General features: G+C 40.1%; 1 protein-coding gene across 6 annotated transcripts in view; it reads right to left on the minus strand.

The window, feature by feature from the left end:
- LOC118174102 overlaps nucleotides 1-12,019 on the minus strand; it is a 272,434-nt gene extending 260,415 nt beyond the window's left edge. For 3 of the 6 annotated variants that reach the window (XM_035339200.1, XM_035339198.1, XM_035339201.1), the window contains exons 1-3: nucleotides 11,299-12,019; nucleotides 8,622-11,018; nucleotides 2,329-2,440 (exon numbers count right to left, since the gene is read on the minus strand). In XM_035339200.1, coding sequence (XP_035195091.1) covers nucleotides 2,329-2,331 — 3 coding nt within the window. In that variant the 5' untranslated portion in view covers nucleotides 2,332-2,440; nucleotides 8,622-11,018; nucleotides 11,299-12,019. The remainder of the gene's footprint in view (nucleotides 1-2,328; nucleotides 2,441-8,621; nucleotides 11,019-11,298) is intronic. The other 3 variants (XR_004754535.1, XR_004754536.1, XR_004754537.1) reach the window with 1 other exon arrangement.
- Between the last annotated feature and the right edge of the window lie 7,137 nt (nucleotides 12,020-19,156).

A 19,156-nucleotide genomic window follows, 5' to 3' on the forward strand; every position in this document is an offset into this window, starting at 1 on the left:
CACACATTTTGATGATGTCTGGCAGGCACCTTTGAAAGTCACCTCCATCAGCAGTTGGAGTGTGCCTACTGGGGAGCTCCTCCATTTATTCGGGAGCAACCTAAACGCAATCACATGCACCAAAGTCATCCTCCCAAAACCAACATGCACTAAGCGTGAGTGACTGAAGGATTCAATTGAGGATGATAGTGCAGCGTTGAAGTGAAACACTACCAGAATCAATCCACCATCTTCTATAGGTTTTTCTTTACAGGTAAATCTCCCCCTTACCATCAGCATAGCACCCAAGGGTGTAAGAGAAGTTGGACAGGGGTCAGATTTCTAGGATAAGTACTGTCTAAGTAGACAGACAGCCCCCAGGCAGCTAAGGAAGCCAAAAGTTATACCATTGCTGCCACTTGATTATTTTGTCTGGAACTAGTCGTGTTTGTTTCACATAGATTTTTTTATTCTTTTTTTAAATCTCTACCGGGGGAACCAGAAAAATAAATTGGTCCCCTCTTCCACATAAACTTAGCTGTTGGGACTTAGACTGTAACAAATCAGGAAGATTTCACCACTCTGGCCATACACTCTGAACAGTTACTAACTACTGTCCTGCAAGTGTCATAACAGATAGATGGGAATGTCAAATAGTTGATCCTTACTCTTTAAGGTCCCCAGTAAGGTTTGGACACAGTACCCTAAGCACCATTTTTAAGGCAAGAAAGACTGATCTACAGGCACTAAAGGCAAAAAGGGATATCAGTATCTCCTATTTTACAGGTGTAAAATAAATTACTAGATTTATCATAATTTGTAGATCTGAGGACTGAGCTACCCTTGGCTATTATTTAATTGGAAGAGCATCATTTCTGTATCAAATGTGTGTACACAACCAGGTCTGACATCACCATCATACTTACCAACATGTTTCAGGAAAAATAGCTTACCATCTATCAAAAGAGCTAGCTGTGTATTTTGTTGTGTGAACCATCCAACGTTTATTTTTTCCCCTGCTGCAAGCAGCTAGCTAACTAAGGAGAATTACAATTTATCACTTAAGCTTTCTTCACATAACCCAATGTCCAGTGACAAAACTTATTTTGCTTTGTTTAATTTTATACTATCCCATCAACAGCAGCCAATATGTAGTCACCAGCAACCAGAGCCAAGTTGTGGAGGGGTCTGTTGTACTGCTGATCATTACTTACATCTGCCTTACTGCATCTCTTGCTTTTCTCTTTGGCAGACTTATGCAAGTGTCCTACTACACCAGGCAATATAATTTCCAGCAGTATATATAGCAAAAAAATCATAACAGCAAAAGGCTGCAGCATTTAATGAGAAATATGTTATGCATTGATGTACATTTCTGACTAATTCAGTAGATTTAGCAAGTGCAGTATTCTTATTTCCATATGCATTTTTCATCATATGTTCAAGTATGATTATACAGACTGCTAAATATTTCTGAATTAAGTAAAATGAGCCTCTTGTGAATAGAGTTGCTTATTATTCTAAGTATTTTATGTTGTTAGACTAATTCTTTTTAATTCACTACCACTGCCTAACACCTTTAATATATTTCAGTGATATCCCTTCAGGGTTTTATTTTCCCCTAAAGTCAACTTTGGTGAAGCAGTATATAAACTCCCTTTCGATTCACCTTTGATTTTACCATTACTAATTCTTCACAGCTCTTCAGATACAGTGCATCCCTAATAATACTCTGTAACATGGAGACACTTAGACACTTTTTTTTTTTAAATCAGCTATTCCATTTGAGTTAAAATCAAGTTGTCAGAAAGAGCTCACAGCAGCATGCTGCGATTCCTGTGAAGCCTGCTGCCCAGCCTCCTTCCACTGCAGTAGCCCTGGCTGCAGGGCAGACCTTGGCACCTACACATTCAGCAGAGCCAGGCTGGTTGATAACAGATATGGGATGGCTACCTGATGCTCCAGAAGGCCTCGCATAGCTTGGATATTAAGTTGCACTGCTAATGGTTTCTTTCCCAACCTTGTCATTGTCATTTATCTACCACTTCATTTTACAGCCCACAAAATATATGATCTAGGCAGATATCAAGTCCTAACTCCTCAATCAAGCAACCACATTCACCACAGACAAATCTTAATATTCACAGTCTTAGCTTTCCAATACGCATCAAACTTGAGATGAAGCCTCATGATTTAATGTTCCCTTTCTGTTTGAACCATCAGGCTACAAATGACACTGTCTCAAGCTCCCTGCAGTTCAGTTGTCTTTGTGTGGCCTGAGGACAATCAGCTTCTCATTGTTCAGTGACACATCAGCCCTCAGCAGGTCTCATGGCAGACCACACTTACCATGCTGCCCACATCCAAACACGGCAGTTCAAGGGATGCTCCACATGCGCCATCCAGACCTTGAGTCAGCTAACTGCTTCAGGTAGCAACAGGAGCTCAGGCTGCACCAACCCTGGAAAACCGTGGGAAGGCTCCAGTTAGCAATAGAGATACCACTCAGAAAAGGGATGGAAAAGAACCCTTGAGGAGCCACACCACCACGAGAGACATGAAACACTTTGCTCCAGCCTCACTGTCTTTATCACATAGCTGGTGTATTTAAATCCTCAATGTAATGCTTGGCTTTCACTATAAGCAGTAACAGCTGAGACCTGTACTTGGTACGTCAGCCAACCAGTCCATTCAAGGCTTTGCTAGAAGCCCCTACAGACCAGAATTCAATTCCTTTAATTTTTGTCACATACTTCACAATATTTAAGGCAATAAATATTTGTCAACAAAAAGGTGCCTAGGGAAATAACACAATATTAGCAGAGCAAAGTTTTTAATGTAGAGCAAGAAAAACATCAAGTTTAATTACTAGTTTTACAATAACTGTATGATACAGTAATTGGGATAGATTTGAAGTGCCTTCAGCAATTCCATTTAAAGAAAAAAAATCAAGATAGTTAATAGTGATACTCGTTATATTCAGCCATTAGCAAATATTCTCAACTAACACAGTAACTGGAAAAACAATTCCTAGAAGAAACGCTTCCATTTCTCCTATAATTACTGGAAATGAAAATATATTTGGTAATATAAAAATTAATTATTTGTCTGTACTGGCAAACTCGCAGCTATGAATGTTTTCTAATTAATGAAACCTTGCTTCAAGAACCAAACTTATTTTCTTTTTCTCCACTCCTATTCACTCATTAGATTAACAAGATCCTATTCCAGATTTAAAGCATTATTCTGATACTGTGCAACTCAACATACATGGCCGTGACTACATAGACACTTGTAAGGCTGCATACCGTCAAAGGCATCATTATTCCAACTTTAACACACTTGTAAGTTATAAGAGTATCTGATTTTGAGCCTTGTGATTTACTTTCATTGCACATCCTACCCAACAGCACGCTACCAAAGTCACTTAACGACCTGAGGACTAAAATACTCTTTTATCAAGCAAACTGCAATACAAAGCCACTAGAAAATCACTAAGAATAACAGATTTCACATGAGACATAACGCACGCACAAATTGTGAGCACGTGTAAAACGTTGGTGCTCCACCAGCTTTAGTTCACATCTGTCCAGATTCCAGCTCCACACCAGCAATCCTTTTTGTCTGCTGACTTAACCCTGCTTGTGCACTGACAAAAAAAAAAAAAAAACACAAGTATGACAAAAAAAGTTGCCAGTAGACTACACAGTGCTTTCTATGCTGCTTTAGCCCTTACTGTTATCTACATTCAGAGAACAAACCAAGCACATTGCAAAGTTAATTCCCCCAGGGCCTTTTGATTTGGAATTGTTTTTTAAACCAGCATGTCTTGTCTGTGTATTAGACTCCAAGATAAAGTAGCTACAGCATCTTGTGATAACATCACCTACAGCAAACACTGTCATCATAAGCCTGATGATTTCTTTATCTCTAATATGATTTGTATATTTTGTCCTTGCAAGCGTAAATTACCTACTTTGCTCCTTTTTTTTCTTCCCTTTTGCAACTCTTATCGCTGCAAGGTCATCACGCTATTATCAGCCACCATTCAGAGAACACCAGTTGGCCGATAAAGCGCTCGGTGAAGCCTTCCATCCACCCATCTAAGGATTGTGGGGTGGCTGGGAGACGAATTGAGTCATTTGGAAACATAATTCAATGTCAAACTGGCTCATATGCCACAGTAACTCAAACCTGTAGCTCAGACGCATACTCTGCCATAACTACAGCCTTAAATGTAACCATTGAGTTCTTAGCTGCCCGATGAAAACATTCATTCCATCAGGAAAATTTTAATCAAGCACATCACTGGAACATCAAGTCTAGTGAAAAAAAAAAAAACAACAATCTGAAGCAGAGGTACTTCAGCTGGTATTTTTAAAGCCTCCAAGGAGCCAGATGCACACCTTTAAATGGGACTTCTGCTTTATTTAGAAAATGCTGGCCTCTCTCCCCAGCTCCAAATGCATGCCTGCAGGCACACGAGGACCCCTGGTGACAGTCTCCATGCTGTCATCCCTTACCAGCTGTTCCTTCCAAACAAAGTACTTGAAGGCTTAGCTTAAGGTTGGAAGCCTAGAGCTCAGCCTCCATTGTTTCTTTTACAACACAGATAAACTAAACCCCAAGAATAAACTCGCAAGTGTTAAATGTGCTAGAAAAACATGTACCCAAAGAATTATAATACATCACTAATGCGGATTAAACACATTAATAAAATTACATGCAGAAAGTTCAGTCAATTGCTGGTATCTTTCCACCTAATTAATACTTGGCACTGCATAAATACTCAGGACTGTATTTTATTCCATTATATTCGCATAATACAGCTTCCAGAATCTTTCTAGTAGCTACTAATGAGAACTAATACTTGCCTGAGCAGAGCACTGGACTAAACTGAAATGCAAGGTTTAACTGCAGAATTTAATTTACCTACAAATCCTAAAGAAAATTACTTTCACTTCAGGATTTCAATTCAGACCCATACCTCATGTGGATGGGCAAGCTTCTCCAGATACAGCAGCTTTTCCATATGCCTCAATCCTGATCAGTTTGCAGGACAATATCCTGCACTTGGGAGTAGGTCCAGAAACCTCTCAGTTCTGTATGTTGTACATAACTTGTTTGTAGCTGTAATGCTAGCTACTATACATAAATCTTCCTTGTGTACCTCTTCCTCACAGCAGAAAGGGAGACTTCAGCCATTTTTCTTCAAGATCAAAACACGAATGTGTTATCTGCAGACCAAACACCGCAATGCATTGGTCTGGCATCTTCCTCTCTTAGACTGCCACAGTGGCCCTTGTTTTGGCACGCATTCCTTCCAGAAGCAACAACTGGGGCCCATTTAGCTTCAGTCTGGCTGCATGGAATCATTCATTTGGACAGTCAATAATGCCAGTCTCCAAAATGTCAGCCAAGCACTGTAGCAAAGAAGCTAAAAGCCTCTTTTACCTGTACTAAAACACCATCTTCACAGTGGAGAAGTTCAGGTATTCGGTTACATAGCAATTATGCACCCTGCAGTAGATACATTTAGGGTGGTTGCAGAATTATCTGACCTGTCAGATGGGAATAATTGTCTGCTGACCCTAAATCTTCACAGTTCCAGAGCTCTGCATCATGCAGGGACATTACCAGCTTCTATACCCAAGAATCAACCATCTATTACATTATATTCACACATTACACAAAAGAAGGGTAACTTCAACTCCTCTCTCCTACAAAGGCAGGTATTTCCTGTAACAATAAGATTTCTGAAAGATTTCTTAATCGTGTTCATGTGTTTTCTCAATACTCAAATCAGTAACTAGAAGTTTGTGCTGACTGGTATTAAGTTAAACTTCCCCACTGGAGGCTGCTCTGCCTGTGACACAGGGAGAGCTGGCTGGCAGCCATGTCATCAAGCTACCACCTCCCTCCCAGCATTGGCTCTTCTCCTGTTTCTACACAGAAAGGTCTAGGTTGGAAGTGACCTCTGGAGAACATCTTCTCCAACTCCCCTGCTCAGGCAGGGCCATCTAGAGCTGCTTGCCCAGGACTATATCCAGGCAGCTTTTGAATCTCCAGGGAGAGAGACTCCACAGCTTCTCTGAGCAACTTGTGCCTGTTCAGTCACCCTGACAGTAAAAATACATTTCCTCACATTCCTCCTGTGTTTCAGTTTGTGCCCACTGTCTCTTGTCCTGTCACCAGCCCCACTGAAAAGATCCTGCCACTCTCCCCTCAGGAGCACCCAGCTGCCTGACATTCGGCCTTGCACAAAGCACCCTGCAAGTGCCCAAGGCTGAAGCCACACAGCTGTCTGGCCAGTGCAACTGGGATAGCGTCCAGAAGATGAATGCTAGTGTATCATGTTTGCTTCAGATTAAAGCATTAATTATTGCCCTTCTTTAGCCATAAGAATCCCACAAACATTTACTTTCTTCCCATATTCCCATTAAACAAATTTGGTATTAGTCTCCAGTTATTCATTTTGCAAATCCACCAGTGAGCTAACACAGCAACTTTACACATTAACTCCAAATCTCTTACTATTTTTTTTCTTCTCTAACTGCTAAGAAAAATGAAAAGTCAATGGTATAAAGGTACTGTTATCCAGGCACTGCAGCGGGGGATGGGAGGGGGGGTGGGCACAGATGAGACATGGAAAACATACCCATATCAGGAGCAACATGGTTTATGAGATCAGATCCTGCACCTAAAAATGCCTCATCAGTAGCCTGAAAATAAAAGCAACCTAGAGCCTCTTAAAGGAATTTTATTTCTTTGCTCAAAAGCAGGAGCCTCTGAAGGAGCCAACTCACAGCAAACATGAAATCTAAAAGATTACTGGTTTGGAAACAGTGAGTGGCTTACCCATAGCACTGTTTCTAGAAAAAAAATACTAATTCATATATATACACACATAAGAAAACGTTTGCTATGCTTCTCCAATGCATTGGAATATCTTGGCTTATGGTTAATACAACTACCCCAGTACCCGGTATGATTAATGCTGATTACTCCAAAGAACGGGATGAGAACAAAGAAAATAAAGATTAGCCTTATTTTAAAACAAGGATTATAGTAAATAAGATTAAATCAGCAGACAGAAGTCTGGCAAGTAACTACATAGTCCCATTTAAGCACTTAAATTATTTTCTTGTTTCACTTTAAGTCCTAAGCACACAAACACATGAAATTTAGGCTTGTGCTGAACAACTTTCTTAAACTAGACCCTAAAAAACTTCAGTGAAAACACCTGGAAGTGGAAACTACCAGCTAAAAAGCTTTCTCTATCAGTGAAATAATGAAGCAGTTGGCAGTTAGCCTTACCTGAACCACAGGAAGAACCCCCCTAAAAGTACCAAAGTCTGATGCCATTCATTGCTACAAGTGTATAAGTGCCCTTCAGACGTGGGGCAGAAGAGCAGCAAAAACTGTGTGAGAAGCTGGCTCATGCAGAGACCACAACAGGCTTTCTCCAGGGCAGCTGTATACTAGTATAACAGCCCTCCAGAAACTTCTTGCTATTTGAATCTCACTTTGAATCTCTTAATTTGTTCTACACCCCAGGCTGAGATATGGACTACTAGAGGTACAGTAGTACCAGCCTAGATACACTCACGTGGACTGCCACTGGTGAAACACTCACATACCCTGTCCACGTAGGGCACAGGGTCAGGCAGTTCACACAACAGCACAGCATGCAATGCAGCACGTCAAGTGCCTGTTCCTTCCAGTCTCGCCAATTAGAATAGAGGATCTTGTGTCCAATAATTTAACACTGATTTAAAATTTTATCTTTATCCACCTCTGATACACTTCCTCTACTACTCAGACTTCCACAAGGAGAAAAGCACTGCTGTGTTAGAGGGAGCAGTGCTACCAAGGCTCACTGATGTACTTCTTACAGACAGTCTCAAGACCAGTGGCTCAACAAGCTATAAAATAAGTTGGGATAGTATCAGAAAGTAATTTAATAAGCATTACCTATTATTGCATCATGAACTTGAAATTCTTCCCTCTAAATGCAACCACAGCATTAGAGCTGAGTATCTTGACAACTTCGAGAACTCTGCCAAAGCCATTGGAAATACAGGCTTCGTATCAGTGAGCCAAGGAATAATATCTTAGAAAAAACATACTGATCCACACAGCAGGTGGTAGTTCTACTCTATCCTCAACTGGTTCATACATTATTTCCAGCAGAAGGTGAAGATCATGATGGGGGAAGTGGGGAGGAAGGCAGACAGGACATCCAAATTTACACATTTCTCATCATTTTTTCTCAGGAAAAAATAAATAAATAAATAAAATTCTCAGCCCTGCAAAGCCCAGGAATTCGTTACAGGCTCTTCATTGCTTTCTAACTCTGAATCTTCATTCAGACAGAGCAAACTCCTGAAGCAAGACACATAAGGCACACAAGGCTATCGGTCAGTTTTTGCAAGAGATGTTAAGCCTTGTCCCTTTAGGGGGAAACTAATTCTTTATCTTTATTCTCTACAGTGCCCAATACCAGTGAACAACATGACAGAAACTGGGAGCAAACAGAGTTACTGCTCCAGTAGTGCCAGCTACACCTGCTCCCACACTCACAAGCACAGTGGCACAACTCTCTCCTCAAAAATAACAAAGCACTTGGCAGGAGACCCTACCTCAAGGTACAGCAGTGGGGCTCACCATTTCACTTGCTCCTCCTCTGCAAACTCAGCTTGTGTTCCAGTCTTCCAAGTTAAAGTCCTTCGTCAGGAGACCTAGCTAGAAAACCCTACACCACCCTATTGCTGCCCCTGTAAACTTCATCAGGAGGGCTCTTTAAGCTAGGTTATTAAAAATGTGAGGCAGCGGAGAGCACAGGTGACGGCTCTCTAAAATATTTATCAATAGTCATGTTATTGCCATCAGGTTAGGCCCACAGCCACCTGACCACAGTGTATTGCAGAGACATCTGAGTTCCCTAAAACCAGTTGCCTTCCATACTAGTAGCTGTTTAACCATGGTGTTATGAAGGTCAGCCCTGATGACCATCTCTTACTTTTTTACTATCTTTTACTTTCTTTTTACTATCAACACTGTGGCAGCTAGTCATTCTCTGTCTCTCCTAGCTTCATGTCTAAAAACACCTTCTTAAGCTGCTGGGATCCCTTCGCCAGCTCTAGCAGGGAGGAGTGACCTGAATCTGAATGATTTCCTACCCTCAAATGAGTGCTTCAAGTAGTAAAGGTGGGACTGGCTGTAAAGGAGCAGAAAATGTTTCAGGGAAAAACAGAAAGGTGTGATTTATGTCCTAACCTGGAAAAGGAAAAAAAAATCCAAGCCTCCATCCTATTTTAGAGCTCTGGAAAACATTTCCTAACCCAGACCTACTTCACGTGACAGATTTTCCCTGGGGAGGCTGAAGGATGGAGCAGTGAATTTCTGCAAGGAGAGATTGTTTCTCCCAGTGGCAGACATACATGAAGAACCTCACTAGCTGCCAGCAGTGCCAGGTGTATCCCATATCCACCTGAATCTCACACATTAGACAGCTGGCCTGCATAAACATCAGCTTTCAAGAGAAGGACTTGTTCTGCAGAAAATCTGCAGAATGTTCTGGATTCTCTGGCTAGGGCCCTTTGAATCGACATTTCCTTTTCAGGAGAAACACCTGGCAATTTGAGAGTTCTTTCTGGTGCCAAATGAGATGGAAAGAGACAAAAAAAAATGCAGTTAAGTGAAATTTCCAGAATTTTTAGAGGCAAAACCAAACCTATTTTTTATTAAATTAGAAGTTCTTGTTCCTTTTATTATTTTTACCATTACTGTAAGAAACTTTCTTTAGATGATACAGTATAATAAAATAAAATAAAAATTATTTAGAACTGACTCTCTAAGTATGCTGCTTTATTTCCGGTCTTTTAAAATAAGTTTTTACTGAAATCAGCACTTTCTCATTAATATAATTCACCACAAATTTCTTAGAATCTTATCGCCAGTGTTAACCTGAATATTTAGCTCCTGGGGAAAAAAAAAAAAAAAAGTGATTACATGTCATAAAGTCAGAAAGTATTTTCATCTGAAATATAAATGGAAGTAACCTTTCCAAACAGAATATATTAACATATGCTGGAGAATCCATTGGTTATTCCAAGACCTCTTTCTTTCAGTCTTTAATCACTAAAGCCATCATTCCAGAGTCAGTTTTACAAATGACAAAAAAAAAAAAAAAAAAAAAAAAGCTGCCACGTGAATGCATTTCCAGACAAGGTCTCACAAATGTTATATTTGATAAGTTATTTTTTAAGCAGAAACATCATCCCATTCCCTAAAATAATAAACAAATCTGATTCTTCAGAGTACCATTAAGCTCATTGCAAATGAAATAATCCTTGTCTGTGTGGTACAAATATGCAGATGGCTTCTCCCTATTTTATCTTATTCTTTCAAACAGAAGGAAATTAGAAGAAACCAGAAACTGAGAAATATCCCCAGGCAAGAGTTGCAAGACCTTGAAGAACATGAAGAAACGCATCTGTTGCTCTCCTCCTCTTGTGGTATGGAGAACATGGAGAACAAAGCTGATACACTACACCTTAAAAAAGGGCTCCTGTAAGGAGAAAGGAAAATATTTAACATTCACTTTAAGGAAGTAAGTTGTCAAACACTCAGGAGACCTGTATCATCCTGTTGTTTTAAACAGCAGATCTCTCTGCTCCATCTAAAATCAATAAAGTCAACTTCCTGCCTTTAGGACAAGTTGCAAAACTAAGGATTTCAGTTCATGACATGCTTTCTTTTAGTCCCTTTCCCCAGACACCAGCAGTACCATGCCGTCTTCTTGAACATACATCTAAAAGCTTTGTCCCTCAGAGTCCAAGCGGTGAGGGGTGTGGATCCACTAGCAGGGAGCAGCTACCTAGAGAATGGTCACTGCACCGTTCAGTGACTGCGGTGTAGGTCTTGACCACTTTGCATCTCAGTGGCCATCATATAGACTATGTACAGAGGAATTTCCAATCATCTGTCTGTCCAGTCCATTTAGACTGTAAACCCTTTGGACTTCAGGTAGGAACCTGAACCTAGGTAGGTACCTCACTGCTCAGGTAGGAACCTCACTGCTCAACCACCCTCTCTGTGTTCTTCACAGAGAGGGTGGTTGCACACTGGAACAGGCTCCCCAGGGAAGTTGTCACTGCACCGAGCCTGTCTGAATTTAAGAAGAGATTGGACTGTGCACTTAGTCACATGGTCTGAGCTTTTGGGTAGACCTGTGCGGTGTCAAGAGTTGGACTTGATGATCCTTAAGGGTCCCTTCCAACTCAGGATATTCTATGATTCTGTGATTCTATGAACATTTTATTATAGAAGTAATGGTTAGAACGATAGGCATTAGAGCTTCAGCTTGGCTTTCAGAAAGCCTTCACACTTCAGCTAATAAGTAAAAACTGTATCAGACAAAGTCCAAACCATTTAGCACTTAGAAGTTCCAGATTTCCAGTATGTCCTGAAAGACACAGACTGAAAACTTCCATGCTCTTGATGAAATCTTTTTTCTGAAACATGGTAATATCAGAGGAGTTTGGAATCTAGGACTGTTACGTACTTTACAACTGTGGAACAAGTGAGTATAACGGATTCTTGGGGTGTGAAGAATGGGTGAAATGACTAACTGATTGTCAGTTGTACATTCTGACATTAAATCTAATTATTAAAGAAAATACTACAGCAAATAAGATTAAAAGGACAAAGAGAATTAGAATTTACTCAGTGAGTTTTGTTAAGCAAAGAATGATTTTAGATGCAGCTCCTGGCTATAATCACCAGAACTAGAACTGAAGTTTTGATACCTGAGAGACAGAGGCTGAAACAGATTAAAAAAAAAAAAAAAAAAAAAAAAAAAAACACGAAACAAGGGAGCATCAGAAAGATTCTACAGAATTGTAAGCAAATTCATAAAAGAGCTGGAAGCTGTAGTTCACAGGTCTCTAATCCACACCTCTGATATCTCTAACAAAATGAACCTGGTGAGACAGGAAGATGAAAGACAACGATGGACGTCGGTTCTTCTGCAAAAATCTAGGGTGTTTTTTGTTTGTTTGTTTATTTTTTGTGAACCACAGCTGGGAAAGGTGGAGTTGCTGGTAGAAGGAAGGCTGCATACTAATGGTGCTGTTCCTACAATAAATGCCCAGGTTGATTTGAAGAGCATACAGCTTCACGTGCAGCTCTCCTTATGTCCAAATTAATAATCAACACTAGGTTAGCCAAGGAATTTGGGCTCCATTTATGGCAGGAACTAAGAATTCCCATTCTTGACCCCACCAGCTTTGTGCAGGTCAGAGAAAGCAGCTCCCTTTGAATTGACCTTGACTTTATCTAGTGTTCAACATCACAATGTTCACACTGAGGCTCCATCCTTCATCAGCATCTCTTTGGGGAGGATCTACAACAGTCTGAACAAAACTGCTCATGACCAGTAAATGCAGGTCATTGTCCAGCCTTATGTAATGTTGGATCTGAAGCATATGGAAGAGAACCCAGCAGTCTAAGGGCACATCCATGTCTACAGTCAGCACACACTGAATGCTTTGTTTTAGAGTTATGTGTAAATGTAATCAATGTAACTCATCTGCCCCAGTTTATCTTGCATAATAGAATAAACATTAACTACTATTGGGTATTTTTATGAAATTGCATTCTTTTAATTGATTTGACACTGTATTAGCTCTCTACTCCCTCCCAGCAACAACACATAGTACAGAGGAAGTTTGATTTGGAACAGAAATCTATGTGTTTATACAGATCAAGACAGAGGTATTATTTCCTATATAAAAAATAATGAATGCAATAATCACAGACAGCACTCACTACCAGAAAGAGCACAGGCTCATTGACCTAGCAATAAGCTCAGGCAGGGCTTTATGGATGGAGTTTTCCACTAATTAGTTTGATGGAGAACAGAAATGTTGCACAGCACCATGAGGAATAAAACTTAAACAACCAAATATGTTTGTGCCCTCTTTTATCTTCTCTGCTCCTTCCTCTCCCTATTTACTTAGTTGATAATTAAATGACTGAAGACTATTAAAAAAAAAAAAAAAGAGGAAGCCTTCTAATAGTGTAGGCCATCTTTTTATTGAAAAGCTGAGGCTTTCCAGTATTTTTTTATTTCCCCCTCCTGTAGAAATCTGTCTATATAGTTGAAGTGCAACAAAAACACACCTGAAGACTGAAGCGGTATTTACATATAAGTCCCCAGCTGAGTCTGGACCTATGCAACAAGCATTTTTCAGTGGTATGGCTGCCGTCTTCTGGAGAGATCACACTTGTAGCCTCGGAATGGGAGTTTTGACCACCCAATGCCCAAGGTCTTTGCCTTGTGGCAAAGCATGCAGGAAAAACAGCAGCTCGTTTATGAAGTAGCCACCTGTTCCCTGTATTTAAGACACAGCAGGGTGAGTTGGTGCCACGTTTCAGTGACCAGAGATTCTCATTTTAGAATGTTAGAATCCTATTGTAACTATTTATTTAGGTACCTGAAAATGCAACTAGATGTTTATTGGCTATTTTGAAAAGCGTGTAATTACGTAATTTTTATTAAAACCCTCTGAAATAGTGAAAAAAAAAAAAGCAATGAAGTATCTTTAAACGTTGGCCTTCAGTGTTCCAGGAAGCCTAGCTGGAAAGAAAGATAACAGCTCTTATTTTAAGGAAGATTAGGAAAAATAACAGTGTGTGATAGCAGAGCATCCAGCTAAGGTGATGATCACCACTGGGCTAAACATGTCCTAGAAGTCCCTTACTCTCTTATAACAAGAGGAAAAAAGTGAGCAAATAAAGATCAGCTAGGAGTCCAGACTACCAGTAATGAGAAATGCCCATCAAGATTAAGCAGTTAAATGTATTGATTATTCATGTTTAATGAAGTACAGGATAAATCCGTTGTGATTTTATTTGGGGTTTTGTGATGTTCACGTGAATCAGATTCAATACTGGTGATATTAATCATCCTGTCATCCCCCAAGAGCTGTATCTGTTGACATTTCACTGTTACTTAATGTATTGTCTCTCTGTTTCTTGCTGTTTCTCCCTTCTGCAGTGCTGTTATTCTGCAGCGTACGACATACAAAGGGAGACATTTGTTTTGTCTTTTCCACAGTACCTGGACTGCTCTGGTCCTAGTGCAGGACCAGAACCGCTATGAGCTGAAGTCCCATCTCAAAGAGCTGGAAGTTACACACAGACAAAAGAAAGTTAATTTCCTAAAACACTAATATCTCTTCTTTCTGTTCATCTTCTACTCTGGTGCTCAGCAGAAACAAAAAGCATTGAAAACTTCACAAAGTCCATCTGTACAGTAAGAAGTGGAATGCATGGTCTTACTTGCCATCCTTTGGTCAGCCCTCACTGCTCAGAACCACCTAGGCATCAGTTATTCCATTCCTGCACCTGGGCCACAGAGAGACAAGAAAAAATTTACTGAATAAAGGTAAAAAATAAAAACCTAAGCTCTAGAGAATGCTCAAAGGATGGTGCTGTGCTCTCACTGCTGTTGTGTAAAGATAATTTGTTTTGCCAAGAGACAAGTTTGGCATTTACAAGATGGCCATACCCCAGGCCTCTTGAAGTGAGCACTGTAAGATGTGGCCCTGGCCCCTTCAACTCAGAGCTGCCTCCATCAGCTGGAATTACAAAGTCTGGAAAGAGTAACATTGGTCACTCAGAATTGTGCAAAAATTTGTATCAATAGTGAGAAATGAAAATGAGATGGTGTTTTTTAAAGGTAAATTTGGGACATTTATCTATTTATTTAGGAAATTCAGTGTGTTCAAGATTGCAGCAGACATGGTGAAGACTTATCCCTGCGGTTCCCTGGACATGGTGAGTGACAAGTCCCTGGGGATGCATCCTGACCAGAAGGTTGGAAATCTGGGCATACTGAAAGCCAAGCACTAGGAGGAGACTGGGCTCCTTCAGAAAATAATAAAAAGAAATAATATCAAATGCAAAATTATATAAACCTGTAAAATTTCCAGCTTGTGGGCGGCACAGGAAATTAAAATAATGCACTGGTGTCTGCAGGTATGGAAACGTTTTGGAAAGATGGTAGGAATAATCAACAAGACAGCTGGTGAGAGACATTCCAGAAAGAATTACATAATCTAAAATAGGAGTTATACAGATATAAAAATGAAAAACGTGTGCACTTTTGTATGTGTGTGTGTGTGTGAAGTTCTGACTATCGTATGTTACTAATTCCACATCTGGTCACAACGGCTAGAGGTACCACTGCTGGACCATTTCGCTGAGCTTTGTATGAGTATGCATAGCCACACGAATCCTTATTGATACTGTAAAGCTCCTTACAGAGCTTGTTCTGAAGCTGACACTTACAAGTTAAGGTTGGGCTTTCCTTTCCTTACGCCAGAAAAAACAAGAGTCACCCTTGTACTTGTACTCTGCAATCGCACTGAGCCTCCCAAAGGATAATAGTGCATACAGCTGGAGTGCAGAATAGAAGGGAAACACCATTTCTGATTTTAAATGCATAATCAAATTTGCATCCAATTTCCATGCTTATTAAAACAAAATAATTTGTTTCTCTCTGCACAGGAAGAGTTTCACTCCTCTAGCAACACAGAGGGCTGTTTCAGTCAGGCTGGGAATCACAGATGCTGGTTAAAATCCGTTGGGCACGTCCTGATGGCAGAAGATAAACCATGCAGGACCCAAGTCCGCAGCTGTGCATTAGATGAACTTTTTGAGCTTGTCTGCCTAAGAGGGGTCATCCACATCTGTCACCCACCACGTGCAGCAAGGAAAGCAGAGACAAAGGCATGGGCAGCATCCCTCTCAGAAGGAGCAAACCCTATGGTACAAAACAGAGAACATGAGCATGCTTCCTACTTTAATGCAGCAAACAGTAGAGACCATAAAACCAAAATAGTCTGTTTTCCTGTGGTTTTTAAGTGTCTATTATTTTCTTTTGTGGCTAATAGTAGGAAGGCTTGGAGTGAGAAGCTGATGCTTGTTTACCAAAATGCTATGCAGCAATAAATAAATAAATAAAAGTAGCCAGTCACTGTGATAAGAGATCTGTGAAGAAATTGGAGTCTTCATGATGGGGATTTAATTATTCTAGTATCGACAAGAATGAGAATTAAAGGAGGAATCAACAGGCTGACTTCCACAGGCAATAAAAAACAGGTTTATCTTTCACTGTTTATTGAGCTCTTAGATATGATAAATTCAATAATGGTCTGGTGGGTGTTTAGTGCTTTATGATAATAAATCACTGGGCTTAAAGTAATCATGGTCTTAGGCTATGAAGGTAACAAATAAGACTTCAGACAGCATCATGTTGTTAAGCTCAAATATTCCCAGAAAGATGGTAGGAGAGGAGGGGGGAGAACAAGGGAAAATAAGTGATATTTAAAGCAAACAGAGTAAATAATACAATCATGTTGATCCCAGTAATAGCAAACAGTTAAAAGTGATAATGGAAGTTACTGAAGTAAAGCAACAACATATCAAATACAGACAGAAAGCAATTACAAAAGGTATAATAGAAAATTGAAAGGACAAGGTAGCTGATGTAAAAAGCTCACAAAAGCTCTGTAAAACATTCAAGGGGAAAAAGTTGCAGTTGCTAATAATAATCCACAAAGGCTCAGGGAATGCTAATTAGCAAAGAGCTGCTTTGTGTGTACAAGGACGTACGGGCCTGTTGCAGGTTTAAACAACTGAATGACAGAGATTAAACTCGTTGTTCTTTTAAAAGTTAAAAAATCAGAGTTCTGGCATCAGCCAGTAGTGCACCAGAAATAGATTTACTGGATTTTCAGAGATTTTCTAAGGCCACCAATCTCTCTGTAAGGAAAACATGACTTAGTGCACATTACATGGACCCACCACTCGGCATGACTTGAGCCAACAGCGCTGTGCACAACTTGGGAGATCTGATCACCTTCAGGCTTTGTCTACCCTTCTCATTTTATTGCACCTACCTTTGCAACAAACTCAGTTTAAATTACTTGCAGACTGGAAAAAAATAGAAATACAGATACCACACAAAGTAGGGAATACTGAATAGGAGACAAAATCATCACAGGGTTCAATTATATGTTCAGTCTCTTTCACAGGTGAGTCACTTACATGTCTAGTAGGATTTTGAAAGGCACTTTACCTTCAAAATCCTTACTGTCTGCTTTCTTAGCACAGGGTTGAGAAGGGTGCTCACTGCATTATGACAGCTGTTTCTATCCGAAGAACGGAAATGCACAAGGACAGCAGCAGGAATCAAGGCTGTGGTCACAGATACAGGGTCTGGGTGGGTGATGCTGAAGGCCCCCAGTGTTCCCTTTCTGTTTTCATAGTGTAGACATATTTGCCTACACTATTATCAAAGTAAGGGTAACACCATGGTACTGAACTGCCGAAGCAGAGGGTGTTCTGTCTGATCCTGCTGTCAGCCTTGGCTAAACTCATTTTATTTTCTTTCTTTAGTGGGATAGAGAAGCTTGCAAGGATCATACCTATCCACTATGTAAAAAGCAGCCTGCAAGGACATGGGGAGCCCCAGCCAGTACACCAGTACATAAAGCAGCAACACTCATTTTAGTGATTCCCTCCTGAAATCCTATCCTCTGCAGGCAGAGGAACACCAAGCTGGCTGACCCATCAGGTACTTCACCCCATTCTGCCCCAAAGAGATCTGCAGAGCTAATCTCACTGTACATCATTTTTTTTCCCAACATGATTGTAATTTTAAAAAATGAACATTTAACCCCAGGGATCTGTTGACAAATATGTATATTACTAAATAGTACTACTTAGCAAATACTGAAACTTAGACTTAAAAAATAAAGGAAACAAGGACTACTGTAAAGAAACCTGTGCTTCTTTACCCTTGCTGAAAAGGCTCATTCCCCCATTTTTAATATTCATTCTCTTGCACTTTTTTTTTTTTTTTTTAATTGTTGCATCTTTACTTAACAACATTGTTGCTTATGCAACAAAAATACTTTTTGGAATCTGACTTCATCTGACAGCCATAATAAAGAGAATACTTTAGAAATTAAGCTGAATCATCTATACGGAAATTGTAAAACTCAGTATTAATGATCCATTTCATTCTTAAACAATAAAATTCCGTGCATCACTGATGAGACAACCAAATATACGGAATATTCATTGTTGCTTTAAAAAGAAAAGTAAGTAACATGCAATGCTACCTTCATCCAGAAGGCCTTATTCTCCTTTCCAAGATTCAGATGTTTGCCTGTATTCAGCTTTCTATGCAAATGAATTAACTGTTCTTTCACTATTATGCCTGCAAAAAAGAATACAAAACAATGAGCCTCGAGTGTTTCCTAGTAAGAGTCAACATCTAAATGTTAGTCCCCTTTTGCATGTATTAATGGAAAAATACTTAAAGCTGCAACAATAACAGAAGCTGCTTTAACTGATGTTTTCAGTAGGAAATACTGCAAAGGCCAGTCCCGCTCTTACTGAAGTCTTGGTTTTAAGAGCACAAAATCAACTGCAAACCTTAGCCGTGCAGAGCCAGCAATACCTACAAACTCACTTCAGAAGAGTGCAGAAGGTAGTTCTAAACTGAACCCCACTGCTTCTGCACTGAAAAGCCAGAAATACAGTCACACAGAATAATTATCGTGTAGAGCTACATGCTGTTACACCAGCCCTGGGACTGTGGGACGAAAGTGGGACGAAAGGCTGTGAAAACTGCAGAGGTCCCCAGGTACCACCTGGGTTCTGAATTGAGCAGTTGGAGGCAGAAGTTTGCCCATGCAGACCACCACACTCCTACAAATATCTCCTCTCAGAGTGCATTGGGCTGGCATGCACACATCTCAATCTATTTTTGTTTTATCCATGTGGCTCTGGGGATTTGAAAGACCTTTGCTGATTTTTCTCCTTGGCTCTGTATATCTGATTATTGGTTTCTAAATATAATTGGAGATATTGATTTCTTGACATTTGGTACACAAGTTCTGCTTTAGAAAATTATCACATGCATCAGTTTTCACCATGTTCTCAAATAGCACCATGACTTCTCCGCCAAGTGAGAAAGAGCAAGCTATAGTTTTTGCTAGGAATAAACACTTCAAAAACAGAGTAAGCCTCAAACATGGGGCTGGAAGCAAGCAGGCCACCCATGTGTTGCAGAAGTGAAAGAACAGAATTTGAG

Source organism: Oxyura jamaicensis, chromosome 14 (assembly GCF_011077185.1).
Source record: "Oxyura jamaicensis isolate SHBP4307 breed ruddy duck chromosome 14, BPBGC_Ojam_1.0, whole genome shotgun sequence".
Taxonomy (NCBI): Eukaryota; Metazoa; Chordata; class Aves; order Anseriformes; family Anatidae; genus Oxyura; species Oxyura jamaicensis.